Genomic DNA, 12,413 nt, shown 5'->3' with positions numbered 1-12,413 from the left:
AGCCTCGGCCTCCCACAATGCCAACGGAGGTTTTTCTGAGCTTTAAGAGGTGGCTTGGGCCTTAAAACTGCATCTCCAACACGGCCAGGTCCTTTATAACCCCGCTCACGCCCTCACTGACAAAATGTGTATTTTTAGAAATAAGCTAAATGATAGTAAAGTTTGTTTTTTTTTTTTGCCTTGTGCTTACCTCAGAGTAAGCGTGAAATTCGCATTGCGTGATAACTGTGACTATACAGCAGAATCGCTAAAAGAAAAAAAAAAAAAAAACATCTAAAATTATACACCCTGGAGGTCACAAAAGAGCTCAGAACAACTTTTAAAACATAGTGGGCCTCATTTTCCTTCCTGATCTGACTAATGGAGAACAGAAAGGCCTGTCTAGCTAGGATCCCCAAGACTTTTATCAAAATATTCTGTGGAAATTATAGCAATGTATAATTTCTGGTCACCTTTTGTAAAGGTGACCAGTCAAACTACTAATACAGCACTTCAGAAGAAGAACGTTGTAGCATTGTGATGGTATGGGCCAGCTTTGGTATTTCAGGACCTTAACTACTTGCCATAATTAATAGAACCATAATATGACCCTTCTAAGGAGGATGTCCGACCATCAGTTTGTGAACTTGAGCTCAAGTCATGGAGCAGAGCAACAGCCTAAAGAACACCAACAAGTCCAACTCTGAATTCCTAAAAAAACAAAGAGCATCAGCAACCAAAAAAAGAGAAGTAAATAAACCTTTTGAAATGGCCTAGTAAAAGTCTGGATTAAAATCTGATTTATTGACAGTGGTCTACCTTGAACATACTATTCTGCTTGAATATCCTCTAACAAGGTTGAATTGAGGCAGTTTTTCCCCCAAATTTCGCCACAAGCAACAAAAAGAGACTGATTACAGGTTATCACGAGAGCTCCAGGGTATTTTTTTTTTGCCAACAAGGCAGGTATTAGGTTTGGGTGGACATTATATTTTTTTTTGAAAGAGACCAGGTTAATTTAAAAAATTAACCAAGTTTAAAAACTGCTTTTTGTGTTTCTTAAGATTTTTATTTATTTATTTTTTCTGAGATTAACATTTGTTTGATTGACTTAAATCATTAATTGAGGCAAAAACAGGAGAAATTGATGACTGAGCAACAGTTTTTTTTTCACAGAAGTCAGGTTCATTCAAAACAACAAAGCAATTATTATCAGATGGAAACGTCTGAGAAAAGTCCAGTTGATATTTACGCAGCAGTAGACCTGAACAAGACCGAGTTATTCTGTTTCATCCATACAGCTGAAAAACACTCGAGTGATTCTTGCACTTCCTCTGGCGGAACACAGAAACGTCGTCAAACTGCAGGAGCAGTATTACGGAAAATGTTAGCATTTTTTAAATGTACCGTTACAGACCCATGCTTACTTGAAAGTGATTTGTGCTGGTGCACATGTGTACAAAATAAACAGAATGGACATAGCATCACTGAAGGTTTCACCCATTAACGGGGAACTTCCTTCATGGGGCGCCTGACTCGTCAATACGCAGCATGAAAGGAAAATTGCCTTGTGGATTTAAGTAATGATGTGATAAATCAGGAAAAATATGAGTGAGGACATTTTTTTTTCTAGCCTCTCTGACCCCATGCGTTCACAGAGGCACTAGTCACTCATTGGATGTACCTCACTAGTATTTTTAGCTCCAATCGTCACTAGGCAATGGTTTGGGAGAGGATCAGGAGGGCGGCTCGGAAAGTGGGCACCGGTGTTCTGCAACTGCGGCTGCGTTCAATTTGGAGGACTAGCAGGCAACGTTTTTTTTTTTTTTTTTCTAAACAAGTAGGACAGCCGTCCAATGTCACATACGCCCAGGGGAGGGTTCACTCAGTGTGGAATGTGATGCCCTTCACTCCGTAAGCCTGTAATATTCTGTTTTTGCACTGGCACCCAAGGGAGAAGCTTGAGTGACTGGTCGGAGATGCAAATGCGGTCCTACTGGGACCAGGCATGCAAAAAGTGTTCACATATTCTCGTTCAATGCAACTTTGCTGTTGGTGAAGATGCTGGTGGCAAATTACACTACTTTAATAGTGAAAAATGATCTGATTTCAATTTTATTTAAAGTATTTTGTGTGGAAAAAAAAGAAAAGAAAACTAGACTCAGCTGAAAGACAAATTACATAAAACTTGTTTGAAGTAAATTAAAGTTAAAAATATAATTTTAACTGCTTAATTGCTAAGTATTTCTGCAACACGTAAATAATAATAATAAAAAAAGATTGGTCAATTCAAGCTAAATGAGTAAAAGTGAAACAAGTGTGAACTTTGAGTCTTTCCTGAATGACGTTTCACTGCTAACACTTCACATGCTAATGTTTGTATTTCTTTGAGGTTAGACCTGTTGATTCAGATCTATTTTCAATAAATCAAAATGCATAAACCAGACTGTCGCAGGTTATTTAAGAAGACAAGTAGTTTTTAATCCAGTAGACCACAAAACCTCCCATATTTATGCATATGCCCTTAATCATTAGGCTCAAAATGGATGTAGTTTTATTTGCAATATGTTTGATTTGTAAATGAGTAAAGCAAATATAAAATGCGGTTTCCAATTTATTTTATTTACGTATTTTTGACCTGCTGGCCATCTCTTAGAACAGCTTAAGGGAAAACTGGTTGATTTCCATCGCAGATCATTGATTGATCTTTTACTAATAAAAAAATATGACTCTGTAAAAGGCATTTAAATATGTCTGTGGTCTAGAGAGTATGAACAGTAAAGGTTAATAAGTATTAAGACTGCAAAAGCAATGCAAAAAAGTACAGGAACGCAAAAGATTCAGGATCACAGCTATGTGTTAATTCTTTTCATTACCCGTTTAAAGACATTCCTGACAGGCAGGACATGTAGGAATGTTTCATCTAAAAGGATGAAGAATTGTCTCTTTGAAAGGAAGGTAAAGCTCCACTAAGGCAATAACTCTAAGTTATTGCTTAGTTATTTAAATGCTGGTTTTCATAACAGTAGGGATCTCTTCATCCTCTGCTAGAAAAGCTTCTAGTACACTCAAGTTCTTCACAACAAAGTAACTGTAAAGAGATAAGATACCAGACACATAAACTGGACTTATAAGGGATTTTCACCCTCCAAACTAAATAACCTTTTATCTGTTTTCATTAAGATTCACAAAGTTTAACTTCATCTGGGTCTTGACTTCTGGTCCAACAGATAGGCTGCAATGAAAGCAATCTCCCTGGAGGTATAACCCAAAGGCAATATATACAAGAATCACACCAGCTGTTAAACCAAAAGGACCTAAAACCACACATTAAATGCTGTGGAAAATAGCATTTAATGTGCTATTTTCCACATCAAAATGTGGAAAATAGCACATTTCCCACATGTGCTATTTTCCATGTTTAAAATGGAAAAAAAGTGTTTTAAAAAAAAGTGTTTTTTTTAAACACTTTTTAAAAAAAGTGTTTAAAAAACACTTTTTGAAAGCCAGGGAATCGGCTTTCAAAAAGTGACATTTAAAAAAAATTTGTGTTTTTTGTCACTTAAATGTTTCATGCAATCAAATTTAATCAGATAACTTACACCAGAGAATGTTCAAATTATTTAATTTATCAAAGGAAAATAAGCTCTCCAAACCAAACTTAATATCAATAATAAATTGATCTTTGATATAACTGTGGATGAGTTCTAACCCACTATTCTTTGCAAAAAATAAAAAAATAAAAAAATTCAGGCACACAAAAGTACTTTCAAGCATGCTTTGGGTCTCTCAGGTCATGCCACGACATGTTAGTCAGATTTTCACTCCAGACTTTGACTAGGCCACCCCAAATCCTTTATTTTATTTATTTTATTTATTTTTTTTTTTTTTTGTGAGGCAGACATGTTGGTTTCCTACTGCGTAACCCAAGTGTACTTGAGCTTAAGTTTCAAGAAATTATGGCAAGGTATATGTTCCTTCATGACTGCAGAGTTTCTCTTTTGTCTTATCATTCTGCAGAGTATTTTTCCAAAATTTGTAGATCTCTTCAAGATGTTTGATGACTTTTTGCTCTTTTTGGTCAGGCTGGTCAGAAATGGTTGTGAACATTTGCTGTTTTTTATTCTTTTTTATTTTTTGCTTATTACTTTATTAGGAACTTGACTGTGGCAGTGAGGCTTTTCTTAAATGAGTCATTCATGCACTCTTCCAGTAATTTTAGTAGGCCTGCTACTTCTGGTAAAGTTCACTGCTGTTGCATGATTCTTTCTTTGTGTATAATGGTTCTGACTGTGTCTTTGTGGACTTGCAGAACTTTAAAAATGCCGTTTAAACCCATTTGTAGTTAATGGATGACCTTGTTTCTCACCTGTTACTGAATTTCTTTATTCTGATGCATAATGTGTTACCTTTTAAGATGTTTTTTTTTTTTTTGGATTCTTTGTGCAGACACACTGTTTCTGTAAAAGTGATTTTTTTTTATTCTACAGGACTGGCAGTAAAAATGACTAGTGACACTGTCAAATGTGGTGAATCCTGGTAATTTGTGATTTAATGTGTCCACTACGTTTTCCCATAGGGTCAAGTATGTTTGATTTTTTTTTCTCTGTAAATTATTGTAAATTATTTTTTGCACTTATGTGATATTAAAATTCGTTTATTGATCTGAAACATTTTATGCTATTTTATGCTTTTTGTTGTCAAAAAGCAATAGCATTTGTTGGTATTTGGAAGACACCAACATTTTTATTTATTCTACATTATTCCACAACATTGAATCAATTTCAAGATTTGATTTTAAGCAACATTTTTTAAAGTTTCCTCCTTCTTCTTCTACTCGCTGGAATTTGACCTGCATTAATAGCCTTCTTTCATAGGCGCTATCTCCAGATATGTTCACATGTTGTATCATTAGTGGTAAAATAGCAACAAAAAGTCAAGTCCTTGATGTTGATAGAGATAGTTAGAGCTTATTTTTTTCCCTTTTCCGTCTCTTATCATGAGCTACAGCAGAGAGGTCTAAATTTAACGCCTTATATCAACTGGAATGCGCTCTGGCCGATTCCCTGGCTTTCATCTTCACAGTGCTGAGAACCCTGCTGCCTATTCATGGAGAGAAATAGGAGAAAGACAATGATCTTGTCTTAGAATGATTTACAGTATTTTAGGCCTCTGCATACAGCACATGTAGTTTGAACCGTCTTTACAGAGGAGCTATTGTAGGGAAAGTTCAAACTGGACATTACTGTGTCACTGCAGGATGGCCTGATTATAGAGTGTTGATGTGAAATCTTGTTAAGGTGCTCGGACTGTTTGTGTTCAACATGCCTAGAGCATAAAACTTATGATTGGACTTCTTGAACTTAATTTATTTGGAGAGTTCATCTTGCAAACTAGGTCTAGCAGAGGTGAGAAAATCTTACTATTGAATGAAATTCATTCAGAAACTTGTTTTAGCTGACTTGGGCAACCCTTTCTTAATAGACTTTCACAGCATGGTGCAATTCTCACCTGAGGAAGGCTGGGACGCAGATTGAAAACATCGAGGAAGACTTCAGAAATGGATTAAAGCTCATGCTGCTCCTGGAAGTCATCTCAGGTTCGAGCTCCTTCGGGAAACATCCTTTTCCTGTAAGTGCAAGTGATTTTTCCCAATCAGACATTTTTGCTTTATCACATTCTGCCTGTAGGAGAGAGGTTACCTAAACCCGACAGAGGGAAGATGCGGTTTCATAAGATCGCTAATGTCAACAAAGCACTGGACTTCATCACAAGTAAAGGGGTCAAACTGGTCTCCATCGGAGCAGAAGGTACCTTCACACAAATCTTCATACATCTCTGCACTGCTAAAGCTACTACTGTCATGCAGCTTCCTATGTTACCATATACATGATATTAGTGCTGGTCCAAATGTGAAGAAATGAAGTTCAGTTTATATTAGGTTCTGTCTTTACTATAAAGTGTGTGTGTGTAGACTATGATGGACCCTGTTTTGTATAGTGCATGTATAGTAGGAAGAAGGGTGTAAAAAGTACATCATGTATTATGGCTGAATACTTTTTAGATTGTCATCTTTTTTTCAGTTTTTTTTTTAAACTTAATAATCTCCTGACCATGTTGGGTTGTAAGTTTGATGTTTAATCCAATCCCATGAGTGCCCCCAAGTGGTTAAACAACTATTAAATGAAATAATAATAATAATAATAATAATAATAATAATAATAATAATGAAAAAATGAAACTGGTTCAACTGGCTTCCTATTGCAGCCACATAAAGCACTCAGCATACTGAAGTGAGTGAATTCAGTCAGTGTCTGCAAAGCATAGGATGGGGGAAGCAGTGCCGCCTCTGAGCCCTACATATTACATTTCTAAATTGTAGAGCTGATATAGTGCCAATCACATACGAAAAGTGAGCAGCCTGACTGACGGAGATAAAACTACGTAGGATATGGGATCATATGGAAGAGAATGGAGCATTGCTTTCTTAAAAGTCACACAAAAACAAAGCATATTAAACTATTGTTTATAAAGTCTTGTGTATCTGTCTCTCTCTTGTAAAAGGATTGTAACTGTTTTGCTATTGGATTGCAGAGATTGTGGATGGGAACGTCAAGATGACTCTTGGAATGATCTGGACCATCATCCTCCGCTTTGCCATTCAGGACATATCTGTGGAAGGTACGATTATGGATATTTGGACATTAAGGATATTTGAGGCAAAACTGATCTTAACACAGTGAAAACTGACAATAAAAAAGTACAGATTTATTGAACAAGATCTTGCCCTGATCTTGTTCAATAAGATCAGTTTGAACATCAGAAGTCACAGCTAAGAAATACCTGGGACTCGAATGCCACACTTTTGTTATTTAAGGGTCCTATAATTTGTTTTAAATACATTGTTGAGATGTTCCAGTTTTTAAAATGAGAGTAAATAATCTACCACCTTAAAGATTTCTTGTGTCTTTGCGTATTGGTCTGACCGGACATTGTTTTGGACAGGTTTCTGTCCATTATTAGTCCCTTATTGTTTCCTGTAAGTGATTAATTATTGTTACTAGTAATAATGTTCATTTCATAACTGCTTTTTGTATTTGCTCAGGTTGTTATTGTTTGATATTATGACTATTCAACCGTGACAAAAACAGCAACTAAAAAACAATCCAAAAGGCGGTAAATACTTTTACAGTGTTTGTTCTTAGGCTTTGTTTAAATGTCTGTAGTGAGACTTTAATTGATTTTTTTTATTTTTGTTCACGTTGACAACTTCCAAGTATTGGTAACTGGTTATAATAACTACCTATATTTACTGATGGAGCTACTTAGAAAAAATAAGTTGTAAAACTTATCAGTTAATGGGTTCAGCTGTTTGAGAAATCTTTTCACTGAGTTCAGGGATGGGTTTTCAAAAACGATTATAAAATAATTATTGGTGAATTTCCCCACAGTTGTGCAATTAATTCTTCCATAAATGTCTTAACAGTGACATTTGTTTGTAGTCTCTGTTATTATGTGAATCAGAAGCTTTAATGGCCCAGTTGAGTCTTGTTATGAGTGTAAAAACAACATGTTTATTTTTTTTAAATAAAACTTTGCACAGCATTTTATGCATTAAATAGGAGCCATAAAAGTTTCAGAATTATTACTAATTCAGATTTGATTTTTACAAATGCGAAAAACTGTATGTGTGCACATGTAGACGGCAGCAGATCTATATGTCTAAGACTTTTGTACCTCAATGCACTCATATAAACAATTGATTAGTACTGTAGGCGAAGAAAAACAAAACTTCCTTTTCAATTTTTAAATTGTTTGTCTTGTTAGAAACATCTGCCAAGGAAGGACTTCTCCTGTGGTGTCAAAGAAAGACAGCTCCCTACAGGAATGTTAATGTCCAAAACTTTCATGTCAGGTGAGTTTCAGCAATGAAATCTGACCAGTGAGTCTTATTTATTCTTTGGTTGCAGTGTTAGTTTATGTTATTCACAGCTTGTGTATGTCCTCGCTCTTACTCAAGCGCTATAGTCTCACTTCAGCGGCTCAAGCAAAAATATTGTTGAATCTGCACGAAATTTACCATAAAGTTGAAGTTCTCAAGAACTTAAAAACTTGAGCTTAGCATCGATGAAACGTAGCCGAGCGCAGCTGCTGCATCATCAGAGCTCTCGTTGTTCCTGCTTACTGCTGGAACTCAGCTGCAGAAATCTCACGTCTGACCTGACTTGTTGGTTTTTCCTCTGCCTGTCGGCTGCTGAAGCTGGAAGGACGGCCTGGCCTTCTGCGCCCTGATACACAGACACAGACCCGACCTCCTCGACTTCTCTAAGCTCAACAAGGTTCTGCGTGTTCGGTTCATTCCCACTAACACGCAGATTTCCGTAATATTAACACGTTTGACATTGTGTGAGCTGATGAAAACAAACCCCAATGAGATTTATTTCTTTTCTTGTAATGATTAGGATTTGAGTTGTGCAATCCTTTTTTTTTTTCTTTAATACTTCACATGGAGTGTTCACCTTCCCGCCTGCTGGATTGTGTTATTACTGTGGTATTTAAAGTTTAGTTTCACAGGTAATTGGAGGTAATAACATGCGGTTTAAACTTAAAGCAAGTTTATTTGCTACTATTTAAGTCATTTGCACATTATGCATGTTGTTCGGCTAATGCTTTTATTGATATCCTAATTCAGTGGCTGTTTCAGCCTAACATAGAACGTTTTTATCCTAAGTGCATTCGTTGAGTTTCACCTCATGCTTCATTAGCCTCAGCCAAAGCTGTTTGGTTACCACACGCATCCTCCCCGAGTAGCATAAAGAAAACTGTTTGTCTCTGTGCAGCCGGTTGTATTCACCTCAAGACGAGATTTAATGGCTATGACCCCAGAGCGGCTGAGCATTTACTAGAAAGGGTCTTGACCGGTCCATCGAGAAATTATATCTACGCTCAGAAGAAGCTTTAATGTTTTCACCAGGCTAAGAGGAGATGCTTGCATTAGCATTATGTTTGGATGGCAGTATTCTACTTCAAGTCTCTCATAATACAATGGCTTTCTTTAAAGCTCATATAAATTTACACTACCAGGTGAAAGTATTCATGCCCTTTGAACTATTCCCAATTCTGTATGTTCTAACCAAAAAATTCAAAAGATTTGGGATTTTAAGCAATTTAATGCAAAGTAACACAAATTATGAAATGGAAGCAAAATCATAATGTTTGTAGTTATGAAGCGAAAAAGTGCAAAGGCTACAACAAATGCCATTGCACCTTGTAAGATTATTGAATGTTAGATTGATTAAACCAGAGTAAATGTTCAGTCTTTTAATTATGTTCTTTATGTGTGTCATATGAGAACACAAAAATGGATTTCCCGGGGTTTTTTTATGATGTTTTATACAATTTTGAACACTGGAGAAACTTTCTGGATGACAGGTGAAACAGCTTCCACAAGTACAAAAGTCCAGTTGCCTCCCGTTCAAGCACCCGTGATTAAATTCTCAAGGTCTGAAAACGCATTAGATCTTGTGGCTAAGGAAAGCTTGCATACCCAACCCCAAATAGCAACATTCACTTTACCCGGACTGAGAGGATCCTCATGCTGCAAACGTCGAGCAGGGGAACACCAGGCCTGGAAACGAAGAGTGACATTTTCATTTGTTTTGGAAACGGACGCACTCGGTTTTCAGCACACGGCTCAGTGGCGTGACACGGAGTCGACCCTACGCGTTCCCAGAAACATGAGCCTGGGTATGTGGAGAGATCAAACCGAGACTTACCTTTGGTATTGCCCATGTCGTCATGCCACGCACTCTTGTTCCAGGGTGCCAGTCCACAAACGTCAGTAAGACGTTTGCCGAATAATCGTCTTGGTAATCGTTAGTGAAATCGCAGGCAATTCCGCAAAAACGGTGTCGATATAATTTTGTTCCTGCCGTTTATCGTGCATTTTAATGCGCTCTGTCATATTTCCGCCTGTCAGTCGAGCCCACGCTGCCAGGAGACAGTTACATTGTGAGCCGTGCAGCTGTTGAGTCTGGCTCTGCAGAAACATGTTCATTAAGCTCGCTTCAGCTTACCGATACAACCCCTGTCAGACACTCGCACACAAACAACAAGCTCAGGGTATAGCCTTTTGTCCTTTCATCTGTCTGTCCATCCCTCCATCCCACCAGTCTGCCACTCATCCTTCCATGCATCTATCTGGTCCACACTTGGATGTGCGAGCAGCTGGCCCTGTCATGTAATGTAGCGCAGGCCACCTGTTACCTTTATAAAACACTCTCACAGGGACAATAGCAGTGGGATGATGGCATGATCTCTTTACCGCTCTCCTCTCTCCCTGATGGCCCACTTACCAGCAAAAGGGTTTGATGTCAGCTACAAGCTTAGTTTTACGATTGATTTACCCGAAAACTGTTTAGCCCAAGCGCTGATTAGGAGTAAAATATACAGCTCTGGAAAATAAGTAAATATATATTAAAAAAATTAAAAAAAATTAATTTTAAATGATCAGTTTCTCTGATTTGACTTTATATAGGTACATATTTGAGTAAAATGAACATTGATCTTTTATTTCTATAAACTATTGACAACATGTCTCTGAAATTCCAAGCAAAAATTTAGAATTTATTTTTCTCTAATGTTTTTTTTTTTTTTTTTCCAGAGCTGTACGTACAAACAGAACATAAAGCAAGGTGGTCAAATATTAATAAAGCAAATATTTATTTACAAAGACAATGAAAAAAGACAAATAACCTTTTTTTCCCTTATTGATATCAACTCAGACTAAATGTTCACGAAAATAATTTTTACTTGCTAAATAGCGGAATATAAGATTTTTTTAAAATTTGTATTTTTTTTTTCATAACGCTCTTCAGCTTTAGACGTTTATATTCCCAAAGTTTATTGAGTCAGTAATGAGGCCTACAAACTTAACTCTGTTGCAGCAGTTCAGTCATGAGGAATGGACCAAAACGATTAAATATTGTGAGAAACTTGTGGAAGGATTCCCTAAATGCTTAATCCAAGTCATACGGTTTAAACAGGCAATTCTACAGAGTAGAATTTGAGTTTGAATTTGAGAAATAAATCTTTCTCATGATTTTGGCATTTAATTAGCAGAAATAATTTTGGCAATCCCCTCTGACTTAAAATAGAAGCAGTGAGGAAAAAAGGTTGGCTTTTTATATGGTAAAGCTACATGCTACAAAGAGTTAATTCAGACACATGCAGTGGACTGTGCTAAACTTTAAACCAGCTTTTAGCTTCTATGCATATTTGCATTCAAAGCAGCAGCAGCATTTCTATTAATACTTTAAAGAGTTCAGAGTCTTAAGGTTCTCCGAACTTGTCCGTAATAATCTATTGCTACATCACATACTAAAACCATTAACAATACCAGGTGTGTCTTCGTCAGCAGAAAAAAAACTGTAGAAATTAGATGTCAGACAACTTCTACATCTCACATCTCTGCGCCCCGACATTTCAAAGTTTTCTTCTTTAAAAAGCCTGAGTTAATCTTTAAAGCTGCATGAGAGGCATTAGATCAGCCAGCATTGCTCACTGTGTGTCCTTAACCCTTATCCTGGTGTGTAACTACGCAGAAATTTGCTTGCTATTTTTAGGATGATCCTCTGGGGAACCTGAACCTGGCTTTCGACATAGCCGAAAAACACCTGGACATTCCTAAAATGCTGGACGCAGAAGGTATTGTTCTCTGGAAGTGCCAAAAATAAAACCCTACCACCCATTTTTACGAGAGATGGAACGATCAAGGTTTTGAGGCTAATTTCTTGACCATCGGTATTCACAATGTTTTGACCTGCTAATTTTAATTTTACCCCATTTAGATTTTGTCTCTAAGAACTACAGTGTGAACGACCATTAATTATTTACGTGCATTTGGTTTCAGAAACAATATTACGCAGTGTGAGAGAGCAGAAACAAAGACAAAATGGTTGTGGGGAAAATAGGGATAACTTTAAACTTTAAACATTCTTGGTTCTCAAACTGTGAGACAAGCACCACTTGTGTACTTAAGTTGCCTTTAGTGGGATTGCTTTAAATTTATAAAGTGAATTTGGATGAATTAATTGTGATATAGAGTTAGCAAGCTGTAGCAGCCAAACAATGGTCTGTTCATCATAAACCCACAACCACAACTGACTCTGAAATGTCTGAATGTCTGTAGGTAGAGTGGCACAAGCTTGGATAAATTTAGTTATTCAACCTGAGCCTCCAGGACGTTTTTGCTTATTTTACGTATAGAAACGCTACACAAACATCCTGTAATAATGTACTTTTGCCCATTTTTCTGGAATACTTTATTAACCCTGGCATTTCCACTAAGCCATCAGTATTTCTAAATCAAACATACTCCATTACAGATATAGAAGTTGAATAATTACAAAAGTGAAACTTAAGAATGTTGCTCT

The 12,413-nt window shown here is 36.8% G+C and overlaps 1 protein-coding gene across 1 annotated transcript in view; it reads left to right on the top strand.

Annotated features, from left to right (window-relative positions):
- The window catches only part of actn2b (actinin, alpha 2b), a 35,296-nt gene that overhangs the window by 5,579 nt on the left and 17,304 nt on the right, over positions 1-12,413 (top strand). Inside the window, exons 2-7 of the mRNA XM_015015177.1 lie at positions 5,464-5,578; positions 5,670-5,789; positions 6,574-6,660; positions 7,807-7,894; positions 8,240-8,318; positions 11,604-11,685. Coding sequence (XP_014870663.1) covers positions 5,464-5,578; positions 5,670-5,789; positions 6,574-6,660; positions 7,807-7,894; positions 8,240-8,318; positions 11,604-11,685 — 571 coding nt within the window. The remainder of the gene's footprint in view (positions 1-5,463; positions 5,579-5,669; positions 5,790-6,573; positions 6,661-7,806; positions 7,895-8,239; positions 8,319-11,603; positions 11,686-12,413) is intronic.

This window comes from Poecilia latipinna, unplaced genomic scaffold (genome assembly GCF_001443285.1).
Source record: "Poecilia latipinna isolate Pla-1442-1.1 unplaced genomic scaffold, P_latipinna-1.0 Scaffold1889, whole genome shotgun sequence".
Taxonomy (NCBI): Eukaryota; Metazoa; Chordata; class Actinopteri; order Cyprinodontiformes; family Poeciliidae; genus Poecilia; species Poecilia latipinna.
Note: the sequence above shows the minus strand (reverse complement) of the source record. Positions and strands in the feature narration are given on the sequence as shown.